Raw genomic sequence first — 15,672 nt, forward strand, 5'->3', positions numbered from 1 at the left:
AGTTCTTTCACAGTAAATGAAAGTCCAGAAATTAAGATAAAAAAAAATTGAAAAAGAAATGGTGTGTAAATCATATCTTTGCTGTCTAAATTTAGTGTAATTCTCATAAAAAAAATTAAAGCAAGATATGAATACTGGTACAGTCCTTGAACCGATCCAAGCAATGATTTGATGATCAATGACCGTTGACTGATTGATAGCTGACGGATCGATGATCGATGACTGGTGACCAATCTGATCGCAATTTTGGTATGTAAAATGACGTAAGATCTGTTTTAAATAAAAGAAATGTAAATAAAAAGTACAAATTGATGTTTAAATATATTACATTATGTAAATATGTATAAAATTGACAAAGAAAACAACAGAAACCGTAAAATACATTGACCCTGGGGTCTTGTGATGCGATCACCAGTTCAATGGATTGGTTTGACAGATTGATGACTAACCGGAAACTGATCCGTGATCGATGACCAATCTCAATTTTTGTTGCATGGATCGGTTCAGGTACTATGCATTTATGGAATGGATATCACAATATGCTTGAAGTACATATTCAAACAGTCATGGGTATGGAACCATCTTTGAAACTTGCATTTGTACGTAGTACCAAAAACACAATAACACCATTAAATCTTATTATACAAGTACATTGTACATCTCGTAAAATTCTCCAATTCTAATTAAACAACAGTTTGAGATGATCATGTCATTAATTGGTACATAAACATCAAAGTTTTACCATCACACACCATTTGAAAAAAATCTAATAACTGATTGCAGTGAAGTCAAAGTATTACAAGTACTAAGTGCTAAATACATAAAAACTTTCATGTCTTCATGAATACTGCTCTAAAACTGTTGTGGCAAAATTATCAAGTGAAAATCGTATCTTACCAACTTACAATAGATGCACATGTAGTTTAAACAAGAGACTCCCAGGAGCCTGAATCACTCACCTGGTTAAATCTGAGAGGTACAGGGAGTGTATAGACAGTACTGTTAATTATATTCCTTCATAAACATCTATATGTATACAAATAATGCCTATAATCTTTATCTTAAACCCATCTTAAGTTCAATTACTTCTCTTTGGAGTCCTCCAAATACAATTATAATGTATCATGAACAATTAACTACATACATGTATGATGCCTAACTTTCCAGTAAAAGTTAATGGAAATCTTTAGAGTGCATTAGGAGATATGTAAACATGTGAACCAACAGACTGACAGACAGACAGACAATCAAGGTCATTCCTTCATACCTTCCATAACTTTCTTTAAAGAAAACCTGGTAGATAAATCTCTTAAATCAAAGTGATGTCACACAAAAGCATTTTGAATGACAGCAGAGATATTCAAATGTTTACAAGAGAAACAAAGTCAAAACATGAGGACTTTCGATAAAAATTTCAAAAGGACTGGAATGCGATCATATGCTAAAGGTAAAATTAGTTTTCTTCAACATGATATCTCTGAAAAAAAAAAGAAGAAAAGAATTGCTAAAACATACATACCGTCATTGGCATCATAGGCGGTTGAGGATAACCACCCCCATAACCTGGCTGGGCTGTAAATTGAAGAAGAGTAAATCATCATTCCAGTACTTTACTGTATAATGTATAGATATAATTACACTGTTTCAATAGCTTTGTTTTAAATTTATTTAAACTGCAACGATTCTATTTAAGCAGTCAAAATGCAATGACCATATATTAACAAGTGATATACGGTCACTTACTGAATATAACTTTCTGTTTTGATGTCACAAAGTTACATTGTTTTAAAGTTGCCACTGCTAATTATAAAACATTTTCTAAAATTTTGTTGCAGCATAAAGACAACAACAGTGCACTAAGTTGACTAAACTTTGGTAAACAAATTCAGCCCTACCGGCTTGATACAGCCTCACTTTTTCCTGCAGTTCTAAGACTAATATGTATGTCAAATCAGTGTACTATTATTGTCTACATATATGGGTTAAAAAGAATTCATCATCCTTTATTCTCGCATGTATTTGTATACCAGGGTTTCTGATTTTGGGTAGTTTTGATTGGTTCCTGGGTGAGTTCATACTTTTCGTGGTTGACTTTGTCTTCATGGGTAAACAGGTAGTTCATAATTGAGTTACAAGTTTTGCATTGAAAATTTAGTTCACATGGTTCAGTCACATGTGCAGTGTTTGTACTGTGAAACATGTACTATAGTTGTACATTACAGAAGACATTGACTTAATTATGACAGAAGGTGTAAGCCATAAGTTTCCTTCCTTTTCTATTCTTTTCAAATCTAACAATGTATTACTAACAGGCAACATTTGAATTACATCCTCTAAGCTTGGTTTTACTATTATGGCATGTTAAATTTATAATGCCTGAATGACAGATTTTTATGAGTGTGGTAGGAACAATCAAAGTTGTGACAAAGGTTTATTATATTTTTATATTTCATGTTTTATATTTTGTTATTTCAGTGTTTGGGGCATAAATATTTCAGGAAGTGTTGTATTAAGTTATGTCCAATATACATATATTCATATAATGGTAATGATGGCCTGAAATTGTGATTCCACTTCACTTTTTTATATTGGGTATAGTAGGCACAAAGTTTTGTGTGAATTATACGTTTATATTTGTATTAGGGTTTCAGGACTTTAAAACTGGTCAGGCTAATTACACTACCTGATACATTTCAGTTCACACGTGGTAGCTAAGTTCTTTTATTTCATAGAAGAATATTGCATTAAATGAATAATGAATTAAAGAGGAGTTATAATCTCCAATATTTATCTATGCACAAATGAAACTAGACTGCATTTGTAGTACACTTGGGTCAACTTCATATAAATATGTATAAAATGTTTCAGTTTGATGATATTATATTTTTATATCCAGCTTGATTTGGATCAACTGTATAGTAAGATGCTAAGATTGCATTGAAAATATAAGTTGTTTGGACAAATCAATGTCTGGACCTGCATCACAATACAAATGTGATTTATAGTTGATGAGAAAAAAATATGAACAACAACACTGCTCCTGGTTCCCCCTCGCAACAAAAGTAAAATTCATATAATATCGCAAATTTCAAAATTATATGTTGTTAAGTCTTTGTGACCTTGATCTTCAATCTACTGACCTCAAATTCAAGCAGTGTCTTCCTCACCTCATAAGTCTTTAATTATCTATGTTTGGTGAAATTCTACGAAGGTTTTCAAAAGTTATGCTTCTGAAACTAATTTTTGCCCCCAAAATTATGTTTTGTTAAGTCAGTGTGACCTTGACCTTTAGCCTACTGACCTCAAATTCAATAAGAGTCTTCCTGACCCCATAAGCTTCAACTGTCTACATTTGGTAAAATTCTATGAAGGTGTTAAAAAGTTATGCTCCAGAAACAAAATTTGATCTAAAAATACTATTTCATCAAGTCCATGTAACCTAGACCTTTGAGCTTCTGACCTCAAAATCAATAAGAGTCTTCTTTACCTTGCAAGCCTTCAACAGTTTAAGTTTGGTGAAATTCTATGAAGGTGTTCAAAAGTTACGCTCCAGAAATCAATTACGGACAAATGGATGGTCGGATGGAAAGCCGAATTCCATACTCCCCCACTTCCACGAAAGGTGTGGGACAAAAAAGTATTACAGACAGATATACAAACCTACAGAACATAATTCAATTAAAAAGAGAATCAAAAGTTCCTGATAATAGGCACAACAATATATTTTGTTCTGGCTACATACTAAGTTTTATGCAATTCTGTTGGGTAGTTTAAGAGGAGTTGCCACGACAAGCTGATACATGATGAATTTCAGTAAGTAACAAAGTTCAAAGGGCATAACTCCCATTAGAATTAGATACCGAAAATCAAAATTTCCTCACAATATGCAGATCTACATATAATGTTCTTACTACATATCAAGTTTCAGGAATTTCTGTTGAGTAGTTTCAGAGGAGTTATGATGACAAGCTGAAGTGTTATGGACAGACAGACGGACGACCCAACTCCTAGACCTACTTACGCCTTCCAACAGTTTAGGGGGAAATGTGCTTACAAGAAATGTGGACAGACTGCATGACAGACGGACGGACAGATAGACAGACAAACTTTTGCTTGTGGGGAGGTATTATAGCATATTGTTGTTACCGATCTATTTACATCTCAGGTAATAAAATTACGAATTCCTTGTTCTGTTGGAAGTATTGCCGCAAGTTCCATCTTCTACATAAATACTTACCATAGTTAACATTGTAAGCAGAATTAGTGTAGGTATATCCACCTCCCATTGGTTGTTGGTAGGGATTTGGTGCATAACCTCCTCCAAAAGGATTACCAAAATTCATGTTCATGTTAAAGCCCTAGACAAAAGAAAATGTAAGTCTTTGAAGTGTTCTCCATAAATATCATAAAATAACATCATGGCAAATAATGAATTCAGTGGTCTAGGATTTTTAAAACTTCATTTGAACTATACACTATAGTAAGCTTAGGTTAACCTTAAAAAATTGTTGGTTTGCTGCTTATCGACCTACTCATTAAAAACCTACCTACTCATCTTTTTTTAACCTTTCCAAGACAATTTTTTCATTCTATTTTTAGCAAATTGGCTTCACCTTTTGGCATTTTTCATGAAAAAAAATCACCTTCAATATACCTAACTACTCACATCTAAAATTGTAAGTCGATAAACAGCAAACCATCATTTTTTTAGGATGGCCTCAGGAAGTTCAAAATTAAAAAAATAAGCTGTATACAAGAAGTACATGAACCAAAAGAAACATTTTAACAATATCAAATAGGTAGACAAATTCAGCAGGAAGTAGGTCAAAAGAGAGATACAACATGTATTACCATGCATGTTTAATACAAGGACTGCTTTAAGCATTGCTGTTTTAGGGGTTTTGAATTTGTACTTAACTGCAAATTTTCGTAAATAATATACAATATGAAGTTCATGTCAGAAAAGTCTGTCTACTGAGTTGGTGAATTACCATTGGGGTAAAGATACATGTAATTATACATACATATACTTTGATGCGAAGATGGTCTATGTGTGTATGTTTAATTTAGAATTTTGTAATGCAAATGTACATGTATGACATTACATGTATTAGTTCTAGAAACCAATGATGGTGAATCCATTTTTAAGGCCACTTGAGATTTCACAAAGTAAAGCTTAAAATCTTTTCAGGGATATATAGGAACTGTTCTATATCTATTTTCCTAATGGCCTCAATAATTCAGGTAAAAGGAACTATTACCATCCACTCCAGCATTTGTATTATCAATCTGACAGAAAGTGACTTGTGGACTGTAGCATCACTAAGGGGAATTATAAGCAGAAACTGTGTCTTTCTCCAAGTAGCATTTTTAAGTAGCAGCCTTTGTAAGAATCATGCAAATTCTGTAATATGTGATACACCCCAAAAAAGCTACACATTTTTATGTTTTTATTAAATTGCTCGGAAAATAATCCTTGTTGAAAATTACATAGTTTCTATTACATTTCAGTGTCATTCACAGAATTATCTCCCCATAATAATTTTAAATTTCACAACACAATATATAATTTTTATCTCCTATGAGAACAAAGGTTATATGAAAAGCCACATGTTCTGTTCTGTTTATTATGATATTTTTAACAAAATATCAAAAATAAAAATATATAGCTGTCACAGACGGATTTCTCTTTTAAATTTAAAATACAGTACACATTTACTTAATTACCATCACCTTGAGCAAAAATTAATGAACTGAATATGTCAAAATAAATGTATGTAGTGAAACCTGTCTGAAGTGAACCCTGAAAAGTAAAGAAACCGGACTAATTCAGACAATATAAAGTCCCTTTACATCAATTCAAATGTATTTTGAACCTTTGTAAACAGAGCACATGTATATGTATGTCTTTACCAAACCAGATTGGGTTCAGACAAGTGTTATTGTATAAATAAAGTGCAACTGTTACATATTACATTATATGCTTATTATACACTAAGTTTTCTAAAGTACTTACCATCATCTTGACACTTTAATCTGTAAAAATGAAAAAGAATTTAAATAAATGTCCTAATTAATAAACCCAAACAGACACAAATGCAAAAAGCAGCAGGAAATTCAGAACCCCATTAGAATACTGAAGAAGATCTATAATATTTTTTTTGCACATTTCATGTGCGGTTGGTTGGCGAAAAAGTTTGTTGTAATTCTATTTTAGCATTAAAATACTTGTATCACTGGGGCAGATCCACGATTTCAGCTTGGTTAGGGGGGTTTCAATATAATGGCCATGTGAATTGAAATAAGAAATTTTTTGGGGCAGAATTTAATTCTGAAAAAAATCATAATTTCAAATGAAAAAAATCTTTCTTTTCAGTTAATGCAAGGAAGTGGTGAGCACATAGTCCACTACCCTATGACTTCATGCCTGCATCCCTTCACTTACTTACACAATGATATGTATGCAATGCACACGACTGTGCCAAACTGATCTACATTAAACATCTACATTAGCTCAAACATATGATACTAATGCCCCCTTTTTTGAATTTTTGTTGTAGTTTAATTATCATACCAAGCATATTACCAATCAATTTAATTACATCAACAGAACGTATAACATAACATAAATATAAACTAGTACACATGCAAAATTATTTCACATGATTTTCACACGAATTTCACATGATTTTCACATTAATTGAGCCAATAAACTAAGTGACAGAGTTCACATGAACTTCGGGTGAATGGAGCCTTCACATGAATTTCACACGAAATGTTCACATGAAATTCGTGTTTAGTGAATTTCACATGAAAATCATGTTAATTTCATGTGAATTTCACATGAATTACATGTGAAGCTCAATTAACATGAATTTCATGTGAAAAATATTTGCCTGTGTATTAACACTTTCAGAGATCGCCAAAAGGTCTCCAACAAGCCTAAACTCAGTCAGAAGTAAGCTCTGAAAGGCCCAACCACAAAAGTAATAAAATCCACTGTAACAGAAAGACGACAATTCTTCAAAATCAAACTTATAAGCAACATACATGTAATGACACAAAATCATATTAATGACCAACGTCTTCTGACTGTGGAGAGGCACATGGAATCTGTGGAGGAGTTAAACTAGTTTCATAAGGCCTTAACCACCCCCTGTACATGGATTTCATTATTTTTTTGCAATGCAGGTAAAAATGTACTTTTGGTTTTGTAGGAGGTATTTTTCATCCTTTTTTCTATAAAAACATATTATATTTTTAATTTCTGGAGGTACCTTTCAGTATCATAGAAGAGTAAAAGTACCTAGTACCACTTCTTAATGAAAGACCTGCCTTTACTGTAAGGTAAAAAAGGAACTGAAACAAAAAACAAATACACCACAAAATTCACTCTCCATGGAATATCTCAACAAAAACATACAGACAAAATGAGACATCCATTTTAAGATAGTCAAGTCAATTCTGGGTTATGGCAGAATGTTGAGGATGGAATTTTGGAAAGATAATCTCGAGTCAATGTAGTCTATCTTGTTGTTTCTTATACATGTACATGTACATTGTATTGTGCTGAACTGTTGAAATAGCTTGGTATACAGAATCCCAATTACATTAACCTCATAATCGACTGCCATGCAGTCAAGATGCAAAGGCATGAGATCTGGAAAAAGTTTTAAATATCCAAGGCAAAAAACATTGATCAAAGGAAAACCAGGTTCAAAAAGCATGGGTGACAGTCCTCACAGAAATTTCTAGAGTGTTGTCATAAAAAAGTGTATATTTTTGAAATCCTTGGTGTGTGAAGGTTCAAGTCATTTATAAGTAATTCAGTAATTATTGTTTATAAAATCAAGTAACCATGGTAACATACTGAAAACAAATATTACTGAGTTTTAGTACAAATCAGGGGTGCCTTTCCAAAACTAACAGCCAAATACTATGTTTTATAAAATATCAGGCACTTAGACACTACAACAGGATGAAAGCATGCATGAAGTAGGTGGAAAAAAGGTAAAAATAATAAGACCCTTTTCGATTCATTCTCTCACAATTTTAGTTCCAAAAGTTTGTGCAAAGTAAGGTATTTTGAAAATCAACCATCTGATGTTGTGGGGAGAACCTAATACAGCAGGGGACTGAAACGTTCCGCTAATACCATTCTTCATTTAAATTACACTGTTTACCATTACATATATTACATCTGTCTATGTATAAATGCTTAACTACATTTAAACATTATATCCACCAAATTTCAACTATTAATGTAACTGTAAAGTGCACCTTTAGTTCTATAACAAAACCACACATTTGAGTTCATTTTCAATAGTAAAAATATGAAATTCACAATTTGACTATAAAAATTGAAAACATGAAAGAGAATCAAATAAATACATGTATTTTATTGATAATATGTGCATTTTTTTTTTTAAGTTAGTACCATGCATGTATATGTTCTAGACAGTACCTTACAATATTTCCAAAATAAGATCAAGCACCTGCTGAACTAGAAAAAGACAGTGATATTCCTGGTGGAGTCCCTAGCAACACAGAGACATCCACATTTCATTCAAATTTCATGTCATTTTGTTATAGTCGAGGAAGTTATTGTGACAAAACAACAGGGTTACCTATATTTTAAGTTGATTTAACCAGCTAAAATTCATAACTATGGAAATAAATTGAAAGAATTACCTGCTGTCAACCGCCGAACGTGCAGAAAACTTTCAAGCGTTTAAGTGATGATGATTAAAGTAAATTTTTTGGGTTATTTCAAAATAGACATGCAGTGTCAAATTTGACCATCTCAAAGTAATATTTCATTAGTAAACCTATTCTCTCCATGGAATGTCTCAACATACAACACATGGATAGAATGAAATATCCAGTTAACGAACATCAAGTCAATTCTGTTTTGCCTGGTTGTTGAAACTAAGTAAAATTTTCGCATTCGTATGGCGTACCGCTAGGCACGCATGCATGCTTCTAAGATGTAGTCCAGATTCATTTCAGGTCCCATTCTAGCTGACTTTGCATGCAACCCGTCTCTATTTACAGTTTAAACGGTTATGTCAATGTGATTTTTTTAATACTCATTCAAATCTTTTTTTTATTTATTTATTTATTTATTTATTTATTTATTTATTTATTTATTTATTTATTTGCATTTCATTCACCCCTGACACGGGAGCTTGTTCCAACAATTATATGCAGTCGAACTATATACTATCAAACCACGAACTGCATATATATGAAAGTGGGAGCAAACCCCTGTGCCCCAAAGATTTACACTTTTTATTATTAAATCAACGTTACGTCTAGCCCGGGACCCCGTTGGTAATCTCTCGAGTCCTACACAGCAAACATGTACATGTAATAATCATACTCCGCCTGTTTAATATTGAATATCATATGCCCTTCATGTTGCATTTTCGCTACTAGAGACAAATGTCTTAATCCGGGGCGATTATTTTTTCTCGGCTCACATTATAGTTCTATGCTCATATGTGTCTGTTGGCTACATTTCACCGTGCGAAAGAACGTTATAAATGCTTCATTCACGGTACAAAAAAAAATAAAAAATAAATAAATAATTCAGATTTAGCACACACGGCTGAAATTTATACCCAAGAAAACAACCAGACAATAAAATAACATGTATTTCGAATTTTAACCATTTTGGTTTTGAAATTTATGTATATGCCAAACAGGTATCATCAAAACATATGCAGTACAGTAAATAATATACCTTCTTCCAACTGCTACACAAAAAGTTACCCTACAACAATTTAATAGAATGTGGGGCTATGAAACCATATAGTGATCGCAGTATTTTGCTTATTTATTCCTAGTTATTAAGTTCGATAAAAGGTACCAATAGGAAAATTTTAATCTTGAGTGCTATTTAAAGAACACAGTAATTTTAAAAAAAAAGTATTCAGATTGTTCTCAGTAAATATACAAAGTTTAAATATTTCGTGACGTACACCGTTGCGATGTGACGAAACAAACAAATCTTTTAACTGACGCAATGGAAATTTAAATCAGTATTACGAAACCATGGTCAAAAACAAGGTCAAAACTTCAACCATACTTTTCATTTTAAATAATTTACACGAATACTTAAATAAAAACATTCAATAAGTAGAAACAGGAAATTCTTGGTAACGTTCGGTAAGCCATCCTAGACATGTTACGTTGGTACTTCATGGTTTTTGGAGACCATTAATAATATACACTATTACTTGATATCGGTATTAAAATGATTGCAAACTTGAAGCGGCCACGCGCCTTTGAATAAAACATTCAAGGCTAAGGCTATGGACACTAAAAAGAATGTTAGGAATTCACTTGACCTTTTTAAAATTATTAACTATTAAAAAAAAAATATCAGTATTTTTGAAGAAAGTAACGCGCAAAAGAGGGAAAGCGCCGGGCAAACACCTGCATGGTTTACCATTTTCTAGCTGTTAAACATGCTATGCCGGTCGAAGCAAACATCATCGTATGCAGTCTGCTTACCTGCATGGATAAGGGATGCCGTCACATTTTCTTTAGTGTTTTTTTTTATAAACAACAAAAAGATTTTGAAGTAAATTAAAATCTAAAAGAAGAATGCCTTTCTGTATTTCTTTTTGAAAAAAAGGTGACAATTTAGTAGTTTTATTTTTATTTTTTAAAAACACAAATAAGTTATGATAAGCTTTAGTCTGTAATAGTCCTTTAAACAATCTCGTCAATCCCCCCCCCAAAAAAAAAAAATAAAAAAATATAAAAAATGAAGATCTAACTAACTAAGGGAGTTTTTATCGTCCTTGACTACTCTTATGAGTCTCGCATGGACGTAAAAAAATAAAGATCTGTTTTCGTTTCCTTTTATATACATAAGGAACAGATCATTTTCTCCTCGGAGGGAGAGGAGGCTGCATGGGATTTTATGATTTTATGCTGAGTTGGATTTTTTCAGGAGCAGTTGAAATTATACAATATCATGTGTTAGGGGAAAATGTCGAATCATAATTTGTTTATGCCCATGCCTGAGTAAAAATGTTTTTTGCTCTAATAAGATTTTTTTTTCAAAATAATTCCAGCCCCACCCCACATCCCCATCCCCCATATAAAAATGGTCGGTGTCTAAGGATTCCATGATTGACTTGAAATTACACAGACAAGACCCCTCAATCAGATAATTGTCAATTTAAACAATTTTGTTTGGTTGTGAAGTGTTCCCAGTTGTGCAAGAAGCAAGCAAGACCCCCTTTAAAGCTTTTTGATGACTACGATCAGAACTAATAACTTCCGGTGTTTACATTGGTCACCAAAACAGCAATCACCTGTGGGTCGCCGCATCCTTAAGAAAAAGGTATATACGATAAAACATACAAAGGTTTAGTGACATTTAATCACCAGCTCGAACTCAATAAGAATTTTTATTTGATTTTGTAACAATTGCCGTTAAATTTCGAAAAAGAAATGCAAATTGCTGAATATGTTTCTATCGCACAAGTCATATATGTTTTAATCCCTTGTGTCCGACGTCATAATCTGTAATTTGGCCGTCTAAAAGGGATTTCATATGTTTGATCAGTTTGAGATCAATATTAGGATTACATTGTCAGGGAAAAAAATACTACTTAGACAGTGTTCTAGGATTTTTCATAAATGGAGGTTTCCTCGGGAAAAATCCATATAAAATCAATTTTCCCACAGTCAATGACTGCTTTCCTAACAAAACAAATCATTACAGCATGTTAAGTTTTCAACTTGCCATGGGAAAGTGTAACTAAGTACCTATCTTTCCCTGACCCAAATTTTACTTGCCCCAGCCTGCATAGATAGTCAGAATTTCCTCTCACCCTGCAACCCTCCTCTTTTTAATATTTGGATACATGTATATAGAGTTTGTAAGTCTCGTTCTAGTTTCAGTTTCCGTTCTGCAATTTCCAGTGCAGAATGTATTGAAATCTGAGGACCTATCTGCATTTTATTGTTTACTTCCAGGAAATCGAAATGCTGCATCACAATGCAAAATCTTCTATTTTATGCTTTTTTTAAATTTTTATTCTTTAGAACTAGATATTTGTCATCTTTTATCAGTATTTTTACACAAATAGATATTTTGGTTTTGATATTGAACTCAATGCTATGATAATGACGAATCTCATTTTTAATGGTAGACGAGGACCCATTCTCATGAAACCACCAAGTCACGTGACAGGACTTACATTTACATACCATATTGATATGTTTGATTTGGGACATGTCAATATCTAGATAAAAAAGAGGAGGGTTGCAGAGTCAGAGGAAATTTGGACTTCTGGTCAGAGAGTAGATCTTTCTGTTTTCAAGAAAGGAGCAATTCTTTGCCAAAATGCTCACCAAACTTTTTGAGAGCAAAGTATCAGAAATCTGTCAGACATAATTTCTTAAATTTTTGGCACTACTTGTTTCACCAGAGAGTATGGAAAGTCAGTTGGTGAGAATTACTACTTGCGAGAACTACTCTTTGTCCAGTACTGTTTATCAGAACAACCACCTTGAAATATATTGCATACACTATAAATAACCATCACTATATATGTACATGTGTATATGGTATAGCCTATATATTGAAGCTCTAGGGATGTCTGTCTCTGTGCAATTTTAGTTTCATGTGAATAGTCCTATTTATAAGACTTCCTAATGGCATATGATGTTTTTTACTTGGATGCTCATATTCATGTTTTGCAATATAATATGTCACACAAATATAAAGTCAAATGTTGTAGGACTATACGTAGGATAATGAATTGAAATCTCTATGTCAATATTTAGGCGCTCTTTCTCTTCCTTCTTTCATCCTTGTGTATGTGTACTCTGCGTAACTTATTATTAGTTTAATTGGTTGTGAATGTACCTATCATGCTAATTTATTAACTCATTCAAGCATTTTGTTTCATTTTCAGCAATGTATCCAGTAAGTACTATTTTTATTGTTCTACATTCAACATTATAGTGAAACCAGTCTAAACAAAACCTTGGATATACCAGAAACCTGTGTATACCAGACATTTTCCAAAGTCCCTATATATCATTTTCAATACATTTTAATTTTTAAATCTGTTTAACCCATACACCATCTTTAAACAAACAAATACTTCAGTCCATAAAAGGTTTTGTTTAGATAGATTTCTTTGTAATTGTTTGTCCCAATACATGTTTCACTTTGTTCTGTTGCACTTATGTCATCCTTACTAATGGAGGTAGACCTAGTGTAAGGGAAATAACTCTTGCAATCAGTAATAAGTTTGTATCATACTCAATTTCATCAAAGTTTTTCAAGCTTTCCTTTGAAATAGAATGAATTCAGTCTGAATTACTTCGATTCTTACATGAGATTGATGTCAAATTTTGAATACAAACATTTCAATGATATGTAAGAGTTGTGTCCCATACCTTAGGTCTACCTCCTAAAAATATGAAGCAGCTTTAACTAATATAAGTTAGAGAGGCCGAGTTATATAACTTTCGTAGAACACAATTTATGGAACAATCATTATGTTACATATTTTACTTCCCTGAACATTTATATTTCCAAAATAAACAACAAATAAATGGATTATTGCAATTTTTAATAAGGACTCTGTAACCAGTAAAAAAAAGAACATTTCATCTTAAAGAAGCTGATATGAAACTATTTAAATTGCATATTTCACTTCAGTACTAATAGTTTGTTTTCTCATTTGGAATAAATTGGCCATTGGACTACACTAAATTCAGAAATCCTGACTGAAATCAAGCTCTCAGTGCTTATATATTTGTATTACATGTACATGTAAGTCTGATCTAAATAGATTTATTTGTGTAGAATATTATACGATTTTCAAGTTATTGTCTATTCTTTGAACCTTTTTTCACAAACAGATAATTGACCTCTGATTTCATTATGTGTTCAGAGCAAGCTTTCAGTAACTACTTGTATGCAGTTCTTCTCTGTTTGTCTATCTGGTGTATATTGAGGTATTCCATTGAGAGAATTTGATGTGAATTTTATGGTGTGTTCGTTGTTTCAGTTCATTTTTAACCTTACATTAAAGGGGAATGGGGCCTTTTAATACTGGTTTTACCACATTACAGATTTGATTCACCTGTCCACAGTAAAGAGATATTGGTCATTGTGTTTTTACTTTTTAATTTTATTTTGTCAATTTTCTGTTACCATGGATTTCTTTTCTTTTCCTGTCAATGGCCTATCAGAGTTTATTTAGAAGTGTGTTAACACTTTTTGAAGACCTTTTGGTGACCCCTGAAATTGTTTACTATTTCATATTTAGGTTGTACACTAGTGCATTTGTAGCATTTCACCATATGATTTTTTTCTATTATATGTTAAGTACCCATTGAACACTGTTGTAAGCCATATGAGGACTATTTGTTTTGTAATCATTTTACAAGTGAATCTTTTTGAACAATAAAAATAGGTACATACTTATTACTAATGCAAATATAATATTTCCCAGTGTTTTCTCCAGAACTGTTTTTTTAGGGGTGCAGTGCTTCTGTTCATGTATTTCATATTTAAATAAATGAAAAGAACATGTGATGGTAGTGTTTAAAATTAAATTTGTTTCATCATAGACCTACAGCAAATTTTCATGAAACTTTATGATAGATGTATATAGTGGTGGATCCAGAGGGGTACAGGGGTTAGCACCCCCTTTGTATTGGAAAATTTGTCATAAATTGCATGCGTAAAATTGGCAAATGATGTCCTATTTTCTGAGGAACCATGGCTGGCACCTCTACTTTTCAAAGTGTCTTGATCTGGCCCTGGTATATATAAAATTACTTGAATTTAGTGTAGACCTTCATGTTTTTTCATAGACAATATCTATCGATCTACCATTAATTTCAAACACTGTGCTGGGGACGTGATATAATTTCTGCTCTTATTCAGCCAATTGGGTCTCTCTTACTTTCTGTAGTTTGGCATTATTTAGAAACATTAGTAGAAGTACAATAAGTTGCTTAAATTTGCATTTTGCTCGTAGTACATATATGAGGTATGCACATTTCAACAGGGTAAAACTTGTAACTTGATGACCAAAGCAATAATAAAATAAAAAGAAGAGATCATGGAAGTGAAGTTTTTTTTTCTGATTAAAGGTTATGTGCATGTTAGGTGCTTAGCCTTAGAACAGTCTAGTATGAATTATTGCTTATAAAAGATCATTAGTGTCCTAGAGAAATAGCATTTTCATTGATACTGGGTATATCTTTAAGTGAAACAGCATTATCATTGATATATCCTAGTGAAACAGCATTATCATTGATATATCCTTAAGAGAAACAGCATTATCATTGATATATCCTAGTGAAACAGCATTATCATTGATATATCCCAGTGAAACAGCATTATCATTGATATATCCTCAAGTGAAACAGCATTATCAGTAATACATCCTAGTGAAACAGCATTATCATTGATATATCCCAGTGAAACAGCATTATCATTGATATATCCCAGTGAAACAGCATTATCATTGATATATCCTCAAGTGAAACAGCATTATCATTAATATATCCCAGTGAAACAGCATTATCATTGATATATCCTCAAGTGAAACAGCATTATCATTAATATATCCTCAAGTGAAACAGCATTATCATTGATATATCCCAGTGAAACATCATTAT

General features: G+C 32.4%; 1 protein-coding gene across 1 annotated transcript in view; it reads right to left on the reverse strand.

Moving 5' to 3' along the window:
* The window catches only part of LOC148619745 (annexin A13-like), a 28,200-nt gene extending 19,459 nt beyond the window's left edge, over positions 1-8,741 (reverse strand). Inside the window, exons 1-4 of the mRNA XM_088579977.1 lie at positions 8,692-8,741; positions 6,017-6,036; positions 4,238-4,358; positions 1,520-1,572 (exon numbers count right to left, since the gene is read on the reverse strand). Of these exons, the coding sequence (XP_088436103.1) occupies positions 1,520-1,572; positions 4,238-4,358; positions 6,017-6,022 (180 nt within the window). The 5' untranslated portion in view covers positions 6,023-6,036; positions 8,692-8,741. The remainder of the gene's footprint in view (positions 1-1,519; positions 1,573-4,237; positions 4,359-6,016; positions 6,037-8,691) is intronic.
* Positions 8,742-15,672: the final 6,931 nt, after the last annotated feature.

Source organism: Perna viridis, chromosome 4, assembly GCF_037379345.1.
Source record: "Perna viridis isolate PV_CMFRI_1.1 ecotype Kerala chromosome 4, ASM3737934v1, whole genome shotgun sequence".
NCBI classification, from domain to species: domain Eukaryota; kingdom Metazoa; phylum Mollusca; class Bivalvia; order Mytilida; family Mytilidae; genus Perna; species Perna viridis.